We start from the raw sequence: 18,358 nt of genomic DNA, 5'->3' as shown, positions 1-18,358 counted from the left end.
TATGTAAACTACTGGCCGTTGTTGTCCACCACCCAGACAACCGTGGCAACTACTGGCCGTTGTTTTCCACCACCCAGACAACCGTGGCAACTACTGGCCGTTGTTGTCCACCACCCAGACAACCGTGGCAACTACTGGCCGTTGTTGTCCACCACCCAGACAACCGTGGCAACTACTGGCCGTTGTTGTCCACCAGCCAGACAACCGTGGCAACTACTGGCCGTTGTTGTCCACCAGCCAGACAACCGTGGCAACTACTGGCCGTTGTTGTCCACCACCCAGACAACCGTGGCAACTACTGGCCGTTGTTGTCCACCACCCAGACAACCGTGGCAACTACTGGCCGTTGTTGTCCACCACCCAGACAACCGTGGCAACTACTGGCCGTTGTTGTCCACCACCCAGACAACCGTGGCAACTACTGGCCGTTGTTGTCCACCAGCCAGACAACCGTGGCAACTACTGGCCGTTGTTGTCCACCAGCCAGACAACCGTGGCAACTACTGGCCGTTGTTGTCCACCAGCCAGACAACCGTGGCAACTACTGGCCGTTGTTGTCCACCACCCAGACAACCGTGGCAACTACTGGCCGTTGTTGTCCACCACCCAGACAACCGTGGCAACTACTGGCCGTTGTTGTCCACCAGCCAGACAACCGTGGCAACTACTGGCCGTTGTTGTCCACCACCCAGACAACCGTGGCAACTACTGGCCGTTGTTGTCCACCACCCAGACAACCGTGGCAACTACTGACCGTTGTTGTCCACCAGCCAGACAACCGTGGCATGTTTGATTCCAGCCTTGTTTTGGATGACAAACAAACATGAAAACACATGGTCTGTATGAATGTTCTATCATGTATACCCTAACGATAACCCAACACATGTTGGAAATGATAATGTCAGGTGGAGGCCTTATCAGACAGAAGTCATGATTCAAATTTTTTCATTCCAGACATGGTCCAACCAACTCCATTGTGTTCCCCAGATCCATCGTGTGTTTGATTACGTCCTCCGTAACAATCCTACGCAAGTGAACCTTGGCCAGATCTGTTGATTACATTACCAATGTATGCCCCACTTAGTCATACCTGCGTGATTATGGATTTTAAAAGAATCAACACTAAGAAAGTGGTAACATTTGATTGTAGATGCAATTGCATGTACATGTAATAGATTAAGGCTGGAGCATTTCAATTTCGAGATTCGATTGACAGATTGAGAGTTCAATTTCAATTCCATTACATGAATATATATTCGATCACCTCTCAGATTTACCTCGAATACTGAGCTGTTAACAACTGCAGTTGGTGAGAGCAAAACAGTTCATTATTCCACGCTCGACACATCACATGATTAACTGAAGGGTGGATTATGCGATGTGCGAAAAAAATTCATTCACGATATGCTTTCAAAAAACTCTTCTAGTGGTCGTCATCATTTGCTTTCTGCCAACTGGCCGCCGCCAGATCCTTCCGATATCCCAGTGGTGGCCACTTCAAGCTATTATTGCGAATATTCCAAATAGATAACTGATGTGATGGAGACGCCGGCTATCCCGAGGGTGGGGAAAAGAATGAACCCGCTTATGATTGGCTATTATGGCTTGGTAAATGAGTGTTACACAACATCGATAGCGTGGAAAAATAGTTCACTTGAAAATCCGAAGAATGACCAAACTTTGGTGTAAAGTAATCAGCAAGTTCTTCATATCATGCGTTACTTTGATGATGTATATTTGGCCACATGTTTCTTTCTATGCAATTATATTTGTAACGTGGTTTTCAAAATACATGTTGGTCTATCCGTGGCTTCGAGCATAATCATCCCACCTCATTAATTTCAAATTTGATTCGGAACACCTCCATGAATTTTAAGTGTTATATGCATAACATGTGTAATGAAAAACGTAGTGATAGTTGAACGTGACGAAAATTCCGTCTGTATATAGTTTGGTTCGAAATGAATGGGGAATTTCAATTAGAAAATCGGCCTGTATGATTTGAGAACCAAATTCCGATGACTCTTCTAATCAAACCTTAGTTTTGCTATTCCTTTTTTCACGGATTTAGTTACTCGCAAAGTCCACGGGAATAAAACGCATGCAAAAACCTGCAATTTCAAATAAAGAAGACAAAGTGCGCTTTGTCCATCCTTTTGAGATAATAATTCATCAGCGAAATTCCCCCCCGACCTCAATGTCATCCCAAGCGACCCTGATATCAATTTTCCTGGCCATCTGTAGTAATCACTGCAAACGGGAGATTTTCAGCGTGCAATCATGATCGCAACTCGCAGTGACATAGGTCGCTTGTTTGTAGGCGCTTTCATCGCCCAAGCGCAGCGGGTGTTCAATCTTCTTTGCATCTTGTTGATTTGATGATAATAATGATGATATTGAGTTCTTATATAGGCCTAGTGCTTTTCCACATTTCCCAGTCCAAAGCGCTTTTGGGATACCATTATTATTATCTCAGTCTCCACAGAAATCAATCATGGGTTTCAAGGAGCAACCCGAAGGCGCTCCCTTGAACTCGACCAGTAGGGGAACTATGCAGTGACTCGGCCGGCAGTCGAACGCACGATCTCTTGATCAAGAGGCGGACTCTCTTCCACTGCTACCGCAGTCCCATTTTATTGGCTTATTCCAGGGTTAGAATCATCAACGATTTGTACTTGAGGCTGATGACAGTGATCAAAAAGCAAATTGTAGTCATTATATCAAGTATCATTGTGTTTATTGGCGGTCGATATCGGCACTGCGAGAACACTTGAAAAAGGTTATTCAAGTGCCTCAAGCTCCGTGAAGTGTTTTGATATGCGTAATCGTCTTTTCGCTTTTGCAGAGTAAAGGTTTGATTTCGAGGCAGCTGCTACCTGTCACAGTCCGGGATTGTACCGATCCAGTTAAAATTGCCGCGCCAAAAAAATACATCGAAATTTTTTTTTACCTGAATGTTGATGTGTACATCGGTTACGTCAGGCGGTTTCTAGTTAGTCCCACGGCAAATTCCTCTGTACATTTAAAAACAGAATTGCTCTCCTGATGGATTTAAACCCTTCCTTCAGAAGATATACGAGAGGAGTTTCCAGATTAAGGAATGATGAGAAAACTATGCGAAAAATGGTGACTTTGTCTTCACCAATGAGCCGTCTCCGGCGTAATATTTTGCCTACATTCTTGCACTACAAATTGTTCGATATTCTGATAAAGAAATTTGAAGATATCTGCCAAACGATGTCATAGACAATTATCTAATTGTACTTCTAGCTTCAATAGTACAATATGGCTTTTTCAACTTGATATGCTTTAATAAAGAGTGTATTCAGCGAGTGACAATGCCTTGAGAGACATTATCATTGTTTGATACATAACCCACGCCATCAATATTTCCAATGATTGAGCATAATGAAAATATTGCGTCTATACGTACACATGTGCGTACAAAGCTTTCATCTCCTTCAGTTCTTCTTGTGCCTCTGAGAGCCTGCCCTTCGAAGCGTAAGGTTGCGAGAAACGGGCAAGGTATAGTATCAAATTACCGTTGACACAATTGTTTGTCCCGAGCGCAGGGTACCCGATGGGACAGCTTCAGTCGCCTGAAAGCTAGTAATATGATACTTGTATTCCAACTTGTTGGTGTCTATTTGTTCCAGACATTGCATACAGCTGACAATGTAATATTAGTCCACCCCCTTCCAAGATATGTTATAGCATTAACCGGACGTACTCTTCTTAATAGTTGGGATGGATGCTCTTGAGCCTTTTCTAAACATGCCAAAGGGAAACAGGTCAGGTCCCTTTATAGAGAAGACATATCAGGCCGATATTTGCATGCAAGTAGGCCTTATCTGAGACCTCTTCAAAATTATTTTAAAGTATATCCAAAGCCGCGCAAGCATTTGAATTAAATTATTCATTTATAGTAACTCCCCGCCCCTCAAGTGTTTCATGATCCGATGATATCAATAAATCTTTAGTGAAACTCGAGCAGTATAAGTAAGCCGATGCGTGCAGGGCGTATTCCTAACCACTCTTGTCGATACCACCAGAGCATTGCTATTGCGTTCAAGTTGAGTGATTAATGGTTGTTGAGACCTTGGTTTCGCCAAGGTCAAACACTCGCAGTACCCCAAGTGATGTTCTAAAATTGAACAGAATCTGTCAAATCTTGACCAACCTTGATTTCACTAAGGTCAAACACTCGCAGTACCCCAAGTGATGTTCTAAACTTGAACAGAATCTGTCAAATCTTGACCAACCTTGATTTCGCTAAGGTCAAACACTCGCAGTACCCCAAGTGATGTTCTAAACTTGAACAGAATCTGTCAAATCTTGACCAACCTTGATTTCGCTAAGGTCAAACACTCGCAGTACCCCAAGTGATGTTCTAAAATTGAACAGAATCTGTCAAATCTTGACCAACCTTGATTTCACTAAGGTCAAACACTCGCAGTACCCCAAGTGATGTTCTAAACTTGAACAGAATCTGTCAAATCTTGACCAACCTTGATTTCACTAAGGTCAAACACTCGCAGTACCCCAAGTGATGTTCTAAACTTGAACAGAATCTGTCAAATCTTGACCAACCTTGATTTCGCTAAGGTCAAACACTCGCAGTACCCCAAGTGATGTTCTAAAATTGAACAAAGTCTGTCAAATCTTGACCAACCTTGATTTCACTAAGGTCAAACACTCGCAGTACCCCAAGTGATGTTCTAAACTTGAACAGAATCTGTCAAATCTTGACCAACCTTGATTTCACTGAGGTCAGACACTCGTAGTACCCCAAGTGATGTTCTAAACTTGAACAGAATCTGTCAAATCTTGACCAACCTTGATTTCGCTAAGGTCAAACACTCGCAGTACCCCAAGTGATGTTCTTAACTTGAACAGAATCCGTCAAATCTTGACCAACCTTGATTTCGCTAAGGTCAAACACTCGCAGTACCCCAAGTGATGTTCTAAACTTGAACAGAATCTGTCAAATCTTGACCAACCTTGATTTCGCTAAGGTCAAACACTCGCAGTACCCCAAGTGATGTTCTAAAATTGAACAGAATCTGTCAAATCTTGACCAACCTTGATTTCGCTAAGGTCAAACACTCGCAGTACCCCAAGTGATGTTCTAAAATTGAACAGAATCTGTCAAATCTTGACCAACCTTGATTTCGCTAAGGTCAAACACTCGCAGTACCCCAAGTGATGTTCTAAACTTGAACAGAATCTGTCAAATCTTGACCAACCTTGATTTCACTAAGGTCAAACACTCGCAGTACCCCAAGTGATGTTCTAAACTTGAACAGAATCTGTCAAATCTTGACCAACCTTGATTTCGCTAAGGTCAAACACTCGCAGTACCCCAAGTGATGTTCTAAACTTGAACAGAATCTGTCAAATCTTGACCAACCTTGATTTCACTAAGGTCAAACACTCGCAGTACCCCAAGTGATGTTCTAAACTTGAACAGAATCTGTCAAACCTTGACCAACCTTGATTTCACTAAGGTCAAACACTCGCAGTACCCCAAGTGATGTTCTAAACTTGAACAGAATCTGTCAAATCTTGACCAACCTTGATTTCGCTAAGGTCAAACACTCGCAGTACCCCAAGTGATGTTCTAAACTTGAACAGAATCTGTCAAACCTTGACCAACCTTGATTTCACTAAGGTCAAACACTCGCAGTACCCCAAGTGATGTTCTAAACTTGAACAGAATCCGTCAAATCTTGACCAACCTTGATTTCGCTAAGGTCAAACACTCGCAGTACCCCAAGTGATGTTCTAAACTTGAACAGAATCTGTCAAATCTTGACCAACCTTGATTTCGCTGAGGTCAAACACTCGCAGTACCCCAAGTGATGTTCTAAACTTGAACAGAATCTGTCAAATCTTGACCAACCTTGATTTCGCTAAGGTCAAACACTCGCAGTACCCCAAGTGATGTTCTGAACTTGAACAGAATCTGTCAAATCTTGACCAACCTTGATTTCGCTAAGGTCAAACACTCGCAGTACCCCAAGTGATGTTCTGAACTTGAACAGAATCTGTCAAATCTTGACCAACCTTGATTTCGCTAAGGTCAAACACTCACAGTACCCCAAGTGATGTTCTAAAATTGAACAAAATCTGTCAAACCTTGACCAACCTTGATTTCGCTGAGGTCAAACACTCGCAGTACCCCAAGTGATGTTCTAAACTTGAACAGAATCTGTCAAATCTTGACCAACCTTGATTTCGCTAAGGTCAAACACTCGCAGTACCCCAAGTGATGTTCTAAACTTGAACAGAATCTGTCAAATCTTGACCAACCTTGATTTCGCTGAGGTCAAACACTCGCAGTACCCCAAGTGATGTTCTAAAATTGAACAAAGTCTGTCAAATCTTGACCAACCTTGATTTCGCTAAGGTCAAACACTCACAGTACCCAAAGTGATGTTCTTAACTTGAACAGAATCTGTCAAATCTTGACCAACCTTGATTTCGCTAAGGTCAAACACTCGTAGTACCCCAAGTGATGTTCTAAAATTGAACAAAGTCTGTCAAATCTTGACCAACCTTGATTTCGCCAAGGTCAAACACTCGCAGTACCCCAAGTGATGTTCTAAACTTGAAGAGAATCTGTCAACTCTTGACCAACCTGATTTCGCTAAGGTCAAACACTCGCAGTACCCCAAGTGATGTTCTAAACTTGAACAGAATCTGTCAAATCTTGACCAACCTTGATTTCGCTAAGGTCAAACACTCGTAGTACCCCAAGTGATGTTCTAAAATTGAACAGAATCTGTCAACTCTTGACCAACCTTGATTTCGCTAAGGTCAAACACTCGCAGTACCCAAAGTGATGTTCTAAAATTGAACAGAATCTGTCAAATCTTGACCAACCTTGATTTCGCTAAGGTCAAACACTCGCAGTACCCCAAGTGATGTTCTAAACTTGAACAGAATCTGTCAAATCTTGACCAACCTTGATTTCGCTAAGGTCAAACACTCGCAGTACCCCAAGTGATGTTCTAAACTTGAACAGAATCTGTCAAATCTTGACCAACCTTGATTTCGCTGAGGTCAAACACTCGCAGTACCCCAAGTGATGTTCTAAACTTGAACAGAATCTGTCAAATCTTGACCAACCTTGATTTCGCTAAGGTCAAACACTCGCAGTACCCCAAGTGATGTTCTAAACTTGAACAGAATCTGTCAAATCTTGACCAACCTTGATTTCGCTAAGGTCAAACACTCGCAGTACCCCAAGTGATGTTCTAAACTTGAACAGAATCTGTCAAATCTTGACCAACCTTGATTTCGCTAAGGTCAAACACTCGCAGTACCCCAAGTGATGTTCTAAACTTGAACAGAATCTGTCAAATCTTGACCAACCTTGATTTCGCTAAGGTCAAACACTCGCAGTACCCCAAGTGATGTTCTAAACTTGAACAGAATCTGTCAAATCTTGACCAACCTTGATTTCGCTAAGGTCAAACACTCGCAGTACCCCAAGTGATGTTCTTAACTTGAACAGAATCTGTCAAATCTTGACCAACCTTGATTTCGCTAAGGTCAAACACTCGCAGTACCCCAAGTGATGTTCTAAACTTGAACAGAATCTGTCAAATCTTGACCAACCTTGATTTCACTAAGGTCAAACACTCGCAGTACCCAAAGTGATGTTCTAAAATTGAACAGAATCTGTCAACTCTTGACCAACCTTGATTTCGCTAAGGTCAAACACTCGCAGTACCCAAAGTGATGTTCTAAAATTGAACAAAATCTGTCAAATCTTGACCAACCTTGATTTCGCTGAGGTCAGATAATAAAGTAATGTCTTGAAATTGAACAGAATCAGTCAGACCTTGATTTTGATATCAAAATCCAGCATTCACAGTCCCCAAAGTAATATTCTGAAAGTCAAAGAAGATTTACACTGTGCATAGTTAAACCACATGCATCAGTCACTCGATGTGTGTAGGACGTATTGTTAATTGGTTGGTGTTGTACATGGCCAAAACAATGCAATTGAACACCACCTATTAGTCGTCTAACACCGGCATACCCCTCAAGTAATGTTCTAAAATTGAACTAAATCAGATAAACCGAATTGTTTTTGAATGAATAATAAATGAGCGCTATCGTGTCCTCTAGCATACTTCTGATAACAGGACATAGTAAATACACAAATTATAGCTGTATAGATGGTGAGGTTGGGTCGATTATTGAAGCATTATTGGATTTTGAAGGTTGTTGCAACTTCCGTGATGTTTGTAAATAACATGCTCACGTTATATTGTATATGTAATCGAGGGTCTTCTTTATGAATGTGCTGTTTGCATTCTGCTTAGGCGTAGTTTTGAGAATATGAAATCTCATGTTCAAAATGATTTGCATAAAATCTGTTTTACAGTTATTTTCACAATGGACTAACATGGCTATTAAGTAGTATCTATTTCTTTACACGATGTCGAATTATAAAAATCAAGTGTTTAGTTGCCAGTGTATAATCGAGACAGTACGTTTATATTCACCTTGTCGGTTAAGGCCGGACTCCAACAACAGCTGTTTCCTGGAGATCGATGTTATCGATATTTGTCCGACAACTCTTTGATAAGACAGCAGGTCAATGGGAATTAGGCCTAGGTGATTTTTGGTGATTTTTATTTTCACGAAACTAGGCTATTTGCGAAATCCACTAATTTTAGCGGTATGCTATACTGCTAACAGGAGTACCGAAAAGTATTGCACAAAAGGAAAATTATATTTTTTTCGTCCTGTTGAAGCTCGAGCTGTGAAAGATTTCTAGAAAATGACAATTCCTTCATCTGAATTAGAAGTACTATTGCCACAGCTTGAAAAAAAGGAGTTTGTCTACAAGTGATTGTAAAAAAAATCGGCTTTTTTTTCTGGCGATAAGTTTTTCTAGAACACTCCTTACTCCCCGTGGAGGTTGACCACGTTATTATTCATGATTAGGCCATCGCGGAAAGTTAGTCCTTATCAATAATTCCTTTTTGTGGTTTGGGGTTAAACCTTTAGGCTAGCCAGTTCTCTACTTGTCCTCAAATCGGCATTGTTATTACTTTTCTGACGAAGCGAGTTTCTGACTGTTTGTCGGTCTGATTTACTGTGTTACTAACTAAAGTACCAACACATTTTCTAAATATTACACTCTCAAACTTATATCTCAATCAGTCAAGGAAAAGGACACTCTCAGAAAAAAGAATTTTGAGGTTTGAAAATCCTCTTATAGATTTTTTTCACCCGATACAAATCGGCACCGTGTAGTGTTTCACCGAATGAAAAGCCTTAGAGATTCTTCGGTATCTCAAATACCATTTCGGTTTTTCATTTTACCGAAAAACCACTATGGGTGCGTATTTGTATTGGCAGAAAAAGCATCAAAGTTCTGTCGAAAGCTCAAACTGCTTACTTCCTAACAGCGTACTTTTCTTTAAGTGATGGAGGTTTTTCGGTCGAGATACCATAGAACGGACTTCGTCATTTCACCAGTGTCCTGCTTGAAGCCAATTTTGCATTTAGGATTAACATATCAGCATACTTGCCTCTTTAAGAAAACAGTTAGTCTGCGTCTAAAATTGCAATAACAGTGCAACCGTCCAGCCATTCAGCCATTCAGCCTTCAAGCCAGAAAGTAATTTTTTCAGTCCAGCGCAGATGTCAATTTGTTTCCGACAATGACTTCGGTAAATCAGATCATAACTGCCTAATTGGGAAGAAAGACTCAATTTCGAGTATGAGAGACTCTCGAAATCGTCGATGGTAAGGAAGTCGTAGGAAAGTGTCTCATTCCCGAAAGATCTCTTCGCGCTTGACAGCTCTGCAGTACACAACAATAATGCACAGAGCAGAGAAGCGGTTTTCGTCACTGCGACTTGCGATTACATGTATGTGCTAGAAGAAGATTTCTAATCTGCGAGTAAAACTGTAACCAAGGGATTTGTTGATATTTGATCGAAGTTCGCTGCTAAGACAAATTCTTGTCACAGGATTTTGAATTTTCTTTCAGTTTTCAAAATTCGTGCATGTTTCGTTGGAAAGTCATTTTGAAGGCAAAGAATGATAACGAAATCATATTAAATTTTGTCAAATCAGTCTTTATGTTATGATATGTCAGGATATTGTAACGGTTCTTTTATATCCACTGATACTTTTTCTGAAAAGATGTAACTCACTGAGATATTTGATGAGAAAAGAAGACGTCAGAGCCACATTGGGCTGCAGGTCGATGGGATTCTTCCCTGATTGCTCACCATCGCATTTCTACTTTCGACCAAGTACCCGGTAAACCTTATCCTCACCTAGGGCTGTTTGGATTCACCATTTATCAGTCTCGGCGATATTCGCTGGGGCTTGATACTCACGGTATCCATTCTCACTTTGACCAGTAACACATGCTCGCAAGGGCAAGGCAGACAGGAAGAGATATGATGACGATCATCGCATGACTTTAGGATTGTCCTTGGCCATTGTGCGATTCGTGAAATACATTGTACAATAATCAGCGACAATGATCGATCAATTGACCAATATCCGTTTCCAGACCGCGGGACTACGGTAAATAACACCGATCTCAAAGACATGTCACCCATCCTTTCTTCCGCCTAGCATCATCAAAGGGCAAGAATTTCATCTCGAGGTCATGTAATGTATCTGTCGACTCACCTAGCACCTTTAAAAGGCAATTCATTTTCGACCCCTGGAAATATCGTGTATTGTTTGTAGTAGCTAACAATCTCCCTTAACCAATTACATACTTTCCGAGACATGCGAAAATGATGAGTGACTTCAAAATGCCAGTTGACGCGAGTGAATTGCCAAATTGAAAATAATCGGGAAAGTGACTGAACGATTGCGTAATACAGAGCACATGTAGCTTTGAGGAAATTCGACACTCTTATCTCGAAGTCATGCTGCCAATCCTTTGTGTCAGCGAGCATCATTAAAAGGCAAGTCATTTACGACCACTGTAAGTACCTTAGAATAAAGAGGCTCATCCTGTGAGAACCCAGAATCAATCTCCGCCGAAACCAAGCTATGATAAGCTCTTCGAGACATGCACAGATAATGAGAGTGGTGTGAAGAACGCGTGGAAAGTATTTGATGAAAGTCATGTTCGGAGACAATCAAGATATCTGGGGTCTCACCGAGAGGAGAATTTGGTGAGCCTGACACATCCGGTCTAATTGTCCAATCTGAATCTAAGTTTTAAGACTTTTGATATTCACGTGGTTGGAGAGATCCAGGTTGTAGTTGATTAAACATCTAGCCGTATATCCCGATAAGATACTTGTTCCTAGTTGTTATTCTTGCTCATTAGATAGCATTTTATAACATATTTTGTGTGCATGTGCATGTACAAGTTTTGTGTACATGTGCATGTTATTGGCTTTGCAATGATAGCCGAAGAAAAAGCCTAATCCCAGTAGTGAATCGAATCAGACACTTATGATGGTTTCAAGTGCAGGAGGCATGCTATCATCTTCACTGAACTCCCTACTCGAGATGTGTTAGTCTTGACATTTCATAGAGCCAAGCCATTAGCGTAAATTTGTAAACTGCGGTTTCACTATCGATAAATTTTATCACGTTTTCTCTCTGTCATCAAAGACGTGGCATCCATTGACAAACCAGTAGGAAGCCTTTTCCGACATCTTAAAGGTTTTTCTTCCTTTTTCCTGATTTGTGAGACAAAGTCCGACAATTTTCCTAGAAAAGTGGGATTTCTAAAAAGACCTTTCTTCCCAAAATAGGGCAATAAATATCAAAGGCCTATGTTGAACGTGGTTAATGAGGTGTGAACCAAACACTCAGAGTGACCCAAAATGTAAATACTAATAAACTCACTCAATTAGGTCACCCTAAGTGTCTGCTCACACCTCATTGACCCCATTCAACATGGGCCGTTGATCTCCATTTCCCGATTTCGGGAAGCCCCAGTATTTTTCCAGGTTTTATGGAAATCCGATTAAGGGAAAAGTCGAACTTTTGTCGGAGAAATCAGGAACAAGTTAGGAACCGTTTAGAAGTCGGAAAAAGCCTCCCACCAGTGACACTTTGAATTGCATGCCCTTGACCTTGCTAAGGTTGTTTTCCATCTTGTCCATGGCAATGCATAACCGGATTGCATCGCGTTGAAAATACCTGTTTCATTTTCCAATTGAGAAAGGATTTTGATTGCGATGAAAGTAAGTCACCAATGATGGGATAGGAAAAGCCTTCAATTCAAAAAATGATTGATTAGCACCAGGAAGCCTGGGTCTATAATCAATTTTTCTATCAGCTGCTGCAGTCGCCGAGTGAGTTTGAATCACGGATACACCTTGTGGTTGCTTTTAGGTCTGTGTATATATGACACCGGTACGTTGAAACGAGGAAATCAAATAAAGGTGGTATTATACTTGTAGGTGCTCCTTTCAGTGACCCTCGACGATGAAGACGACCTCGAACCATATGATGCCTTGTACCGTTTTGGCTCCTATGAGTTTCACCACTTCATTCAATCTTGGCTAGTGAGCCTGCAGCCCAGAAATCACCGCAAAGTCAAAACCCTAGGGACCTAGACGAGTTGATGTAAGGAAATAGCTACTTAGCTGTTAGGATGCAAGCCATGTTTTATGAATGCCTCTACATATACAATCATTGGATAGAGGCCATCGTCATTACTAAAGGGCTAGACCTCGATCATGTTTACAGGGACGGGAGATTCAATTAACATCTTCTGGTTTCTCTTGATTGTATCATGTAGGGGGTCTTGACCTCGTCTGTAACCATTGACCAGTAGGGCATGTTTCGCCTAAGATAATCACAGCAATGCAGAGGTTTGAAAGGGTGTCTCAACAAGAAATGTATACTGTTTGAATAGCTCGCAATCAATATGGTACTATGACCATATAGCTCCTTCGCTATCTCGAGAGTTTGCTCTCTGTTATATTAGCCTCGGTGAGGTTTATCGGTATGGTTCGGTATCGCTTGGTTCGCTATCCGTCTTTTGGTACTCAAACCGCACAGCTCGCAATAAAATGGTTCGTTGTCCAAATGTTTTGTCACCTTATGGTTCAGTATCAAATGGCGTCACCTCCATATGGGTTCGCCATCAGTATGATTCAGGATTAAATGGTTTCACTGTCCATACATGTTATCTGGCGCTATCTGTATGCGGCCTCGGGGGTTTCCAAGCCAAAGACCATCACTCGGTGTAGTCTGATACCTCAAAAATCCCACTCGAGTTGTTTTATGTATTTATGGCCGCTAAATGTGCAAAGGAGTTATCGATGACTTTATGAATGACATCCTAAATGCCTTCGCATATTGACTGACGCAACTGTGAGACACTCAATGACATAAAGAATACCCCATGCTCATCACAATAACGGCAGATCATGTTTTGAGACTCAGAGATAAACAGGAGAAAGATAGATCAAGGGGCTCTTGTTTGTTATCTATATATTAATATCCCAATCACGCACACAATAATGTGAATGAAACAATGGTTCTAACCTTTATATATCATTTCAGAATCACGTACAAAAACTCATGACGACTTTCTTGTCAAAGGAATAGGATTGATATTTTTCTCATGCTCATAATTGCCAAAAACAGAGTTCGTCTTTATACTTCATGCTTATTTATGAATGCCTTGTTGAACTTACACGCTCTCTGCGTTGCGATATGTCACATCAACTAATCACAGCTATGAAAGTGATAGCGGTTCATATAAACGTTGACGCGCGTTTGGGAGTTCCTGGCGTGTGGTTTGGATCCGATTTCTCATGTCATGAGATTTTTGGTTTTTATGAGATTGGCAACGCGAATGGATTAAAATCATCGGTTATCTAGAGAACAATGATCGTGGTGTCCAATCGAATGAATATACCGGTGACAGGCGTGTCCGAATCTTTTCTGAATTCGAATATCCGAGAGTTGTAATACACTCTCAATTTCACCGGCCACTAAAGGATCCAGCCAGTGTAATGTTACTTTGAGTATATTCCCCACACTCTTGGAAATGAAGGTTTTTGAGCCGGTGTAGAAGTTTAAAATGTCCTAGGATAGAATGCCCGGGAAACAAAGGATTCTATTATGCGCTTCAATCACTGAGCTCGAGCTATTGACGGTCATGGTCTCCATAGAACCATATTGCAGAATACAATAGGGCCGGACACTTTTTCCAGGGGGCATTTGTTACTGTTCCACCGGCGTTACAGAATCTTTAAGGACTTTTCGGTCAATAAAAATATGCACACAGAAGAGGTTTTTCGGCAAAATGAAAAGAGATAAACAATAAGGTTATTTCGAATCAAAGTTTACTTTACCGAAAAAAACTCCACTGGGTGCATTTTAGTGTTGGCTGAAAAACCAGTGATTTGATGAAAAACCCTTTGAATGTTTTTTTAAATTCAGAAACCATTTTTTTATGAGTGTAGGGGTCCTGATTACTATACTAGAAATACCGGAGAGGGGTGACGAAAATGAAAAGTAGATAGGCATGGTAATTTCTTAAAATATCTGTATTTGACTAATTACATAAGTGATCAAGTTTTTTCAACCATCGAAACTCTTGAAAAAAATCTTAATAATCCTTGAAAGCTATTCTTTGAAATTTTGAGACCCTTTCAATTAAATAGGAAGATGCTCAGTGTGGTATGTCCTGGTGTTTATTATTTTGTCTCGTCTCGTACGGCATTCAGATAACGTAATCCTCTGATAAGTCAAACATAACAATGTTTACCAATGTGTTCAGAACCATCTAGATACATGTACTCTCAGAAGGCCCCGGTCGAAATATCGATAATATTCGATAAAAAATGTTAGTTTTTACACAATCAGAGTTGACGTTTCAAATGGTTACGCCATTCTTCTTCAGAAGTTAGTCTGACCGCTAGATTTCGTAGTGGTCAGACTCTGATCCCGCACGTGACTTTGGCCCCCTTCGTCTCGATTCATGTTTGTGGTCCTACGAAGCCAAATCGCCTCCTTCACCCATCTCGTAAATCGTGTTGGCTCTCTCTCTCTACCACTTTGCTTTGTTCCCAATCGATATTATGATTCGTAAAACCACCAACATGAATCGAGACGAAGGGGGCTACAGACTAAGTCATGTGAGGGATCAGAGTCTGTCCGCAACGGTCAGACTAACTTCTGAAGAAGAATGGTGTAACCATTTGTAACGTCAAGTCGACGAATAACTTTGATTGTGTAAAAACTAACTTTTTTATCGGTACAATTCACGATTAGATGAACGTTTCCGTCGATAATATTCGTATGAAATTATTCGTTGATATTTCAATCGGGTTTGTTTAAATCAAAGTATGTGCACAAGTGTAGTCTTCACAGGACTCCTGTCATGCCAGTTGATCTTACTTAGAGTCTTACAAGAATTTAATCGGGATTTTAGATCGGGGAGGGAGAGGGCTACAAATGATTGAAGGATATGTCTGTTGTAAATGCCTAGTCAAACACCCCCAATCGGGAACGCCATTGTACATGATGCTAAAGTGGCCTCTGTGGTCTCGCCAGGTTGATGTTCTCGATCATAGGCAACTAGTCGAGTATAAGAAATGATCAGTTCAAACCAACAGTACACCTCCTCTGCCTCAGCAATGTCACCTGTGTCTTATCTTATGGCCAGTTTAGTCAAAACACAAGTCAAGGTGGGATACAAATGCTAAGCTCACCCCAAAGGCTTAGCTTTCAGTGTTCCTGAGAATTGGAAAAAAAGTGTTTGGTTTTATCCAGCTGGCCTGATTTGAGAATAGAGAGAGAAACACCGCATACATGATTCCAGAAGTATTTCACTGTAACCTTCTTTTCTAATCAGTGTGGTGTCGTAATCTGGTCAACATGTTCTTAAAGCGAGTAAACAAATCAATGTTACATGTACATGTATAATCAAGTTGGAATCCTAAAACTTGTGTACATCCTTACGGTCCTTTGAATGTTTTTTTTCTCGAAAATCAGTTCACGGCCCCACACGCCTAATTTGGTATGAAAGAAGTTCCAATTGCCAAATTTGTTCTCATATTAATGTTCCTGCCGCTGACGTGCATCTGATGAGCTAATCACACAGACATCAATGTCGTAAAGCGTACATAAGTTTTAAGGTCCAAATGCCTTGAACTGTTCAGTATTGAGTGACCTGGAAACAGAGTCAGGCGAATAGGGTGAGTCAAAAAAAATCCAATCATTGGAGAGTGCCGAAAGAAACGGAAGAAAACCAAAGCAATTCACAAAAGGTTCGCTCACCTTTGTAATCAAGCGGTTCACTGAACGGCTATCCCTACACGCTACGACCGATCCTCATAAACGAAGCCCTTTTTGCCTCGCCGTCTTCTGAATCGAGATTATTCCCTAAGAAGGACGCTCCCATGTTACTAGTGTCATCACTCTTTTTGCCTATTCGCATAAAATTGCGTTTTTCTTCCACGCTATCGGCCATCGCCTCATCGTTGACTAACTCGGCCGATTTTCCGATTCGCATGAAGTTGCGTTTTTCATTGTCACTCTTTCCTATCCGCATGAAATTGCGTTTTTCCTCCTCATCATCTGATTTCTTTCCAATACGCATAAACGACGCACGCTTATCACTCTTTTTACCTATTCTCATGAAGTTCCGCTTATCGTCATCGTCCTTCTTGCCAATCCGCATGAAGTTACGCTTGGCCTCCTCCGAGCTCTTACCAATGCGCATGAAAGAGGCCCGCTTGACTCCGTCACTTTTTCCGATACGCATGAAGTTCCTCTTATTATCCTCCATTGATTTGCCAATGCGCATGAAGTTTCTCTTATCATCCTCCATTGATTTTCCAATGCGCATGAAGTTCCTCTTATCATCCTCCATGGATTTTCCAATCCGCATGAAATTTCTCTTGTCAGACTCGTCGCTCTTTCCAATTCTCATAAACCGCCTTTTGTCGTCGTTGTCATCGAGAGACCGCTTCCCGATGCGCATGAATGATGGCCGCTTCATCCCGTATGGGAAGCGCTTTCCTATCCTCATGAAGTTGCGCCCGATTCGCATGAAGTTTCGTTTTTCTTCGTCCCCTTCGTCCGAGTTCACGTCCATACCATCCTGGCCATCTCCGGGCCAGCTTCGGCCTATACGCATAAACGAGGCCCGCTTAATCGAGGCCTCCTGGTTCACACTATCACATAGGTCTATACATTTGTAATTGTCTATGATTTTGCTTAGTCTTGTGCAAACGGCGGGACAGTCTAATTCGTTGGACTCACTTACGGAAAGCTTGTTCAGCATCAAGGCTAAGACTAGGGAAATGCGCATGGGGACGTAACCGACCAACATTGTGCAGCCTGAAAAGATAGGACAGGAAGAACGATTCAGCTTTGAATTAAACAAACATCACTTGTAATGAAAGTTCAACAAACATTTATACCTCCGTAATTTGAAAACGAAAAGAAAATTCCATTAAATCAGATTCGGTTGTCTCCCGTTCTCCTCTTATTGGGTCATCAGACTTCTTCTAAGCTGTGGGCTACATGAAAAATATAGAAGGATTTAAATGTCATTTCAGTTAGTATGCATGTATGCGGCTAAGACATTGGGAATGAATAACACTGTCTAGAGCCTCCTGGAGGGGCTGAACGCCGATGTCTGTGACACACTCTGGCTATCCACTAGCAGCAGACAGCACAAACAAAGAGCCTGCAAGAATAATCAAAGTCTGCAGCATTGTCACTGAAGTGAAATGAAGAAGATGGAACTGGTAGGGAAACGTCTTGGGAATGGAAAAATCGGGATATCCCCAAAAGTTCTGCATTCAACATTGCAATGAAAAAGGACCAGGTAGACTGAAGGGGACCTGGAGAAGGACTGCTGACATGTAATGACAGGCACTGAACAAGTCGTGGCATAAATTAAGGCGGGGCCAGGCAAGGCTGGCTGGCGCAGTCTCGTAGATGGACTATGCTCTCCACAGAGCTATGAGTCAATGATGAACTACTGACTGGTGGTCTGTGATGAGTTATTATTTGTCGCTCTACAAGTGTTTCCCACAACCGTTGCTCAACTGAAGGTTGTTTAGAAAGATTTAGGAGAGTAAGGCATAACAATCACGACGTTTCTCCCCCGTTTAACTGGTAAAAATATCGTTGTATCGACGATAATCTGTTAATAGGGTGTTATAATGAGTTTCCTACCAAGAATTCTGTACAAGAGGACACGAAAAGGCGTGATGTCTCTCCACAGGCCGTTCCGCCACCTGCAACAGTATAACACCAATTAGCGAGCACCATGCGTACAAGCAATGGCAATATGATGATCAATCTCCAAAGTCACACTATAACAAATGGCGGACAGGATAAGTTGCCCAGTTATCCTAGGTCAATTGCT

General features: G+C 41.5%; 1 protein-coding gene across 3 annotated transcripts in view; it reads right to left on the bottom strand.

The window, feature by feature from the left end:
* The window catches only part of LOC135492397 (FMRF-amide neuropeptides-like), a 62,045-nt gene that overhangs the window by 31,425 nt on the left and 12,262 nt on the right, over nt 1-18,358 (bottom strand). Inside the window, exons 2-3 of one of the 3 annotated variants that reach the window (XM_064778861.1) lie at nt 16,255-17,319; nt 13,428-16,147 (exon numbers count right to left, since the gene is read on the bottom strand). In XM_064778861.1, coding sequence (XP_064634931.1) covers nt 16,289-17,311 — 1,023 coding nt within the window. In that variant the 5' untranslated portion in view covers nt 17,312-17,319 and the 3' untranslated portion in view covers nt 13,428-16,147; nt 16,255-16,288. Of the gene's footprint in view, nt 1-13,427; nt 17,320-18,358 lie in introns of those variants that run through there. The other 2 variants (XM_064778860.1, XM_064778859.1) reach the window with 2 other exon arrangements.

Source organism: Lineus longissimus, chromosome 8 (assembly GCF_910592395.1).
Source record: "Lineus longissimus chromosome 8, tnLinLong1.2, whole genome shotgun sequence".
NCBI lineage: Eukaryota > Metazoa > Nemertea > Pilidiophora > Heteronemertea > Lineidae > Lineus > Lineus longissimus.
Note: the sequence above shows the minus strand (reverse complement) of the source record. Positions and strands in the feature narration are given on the sequence as shown.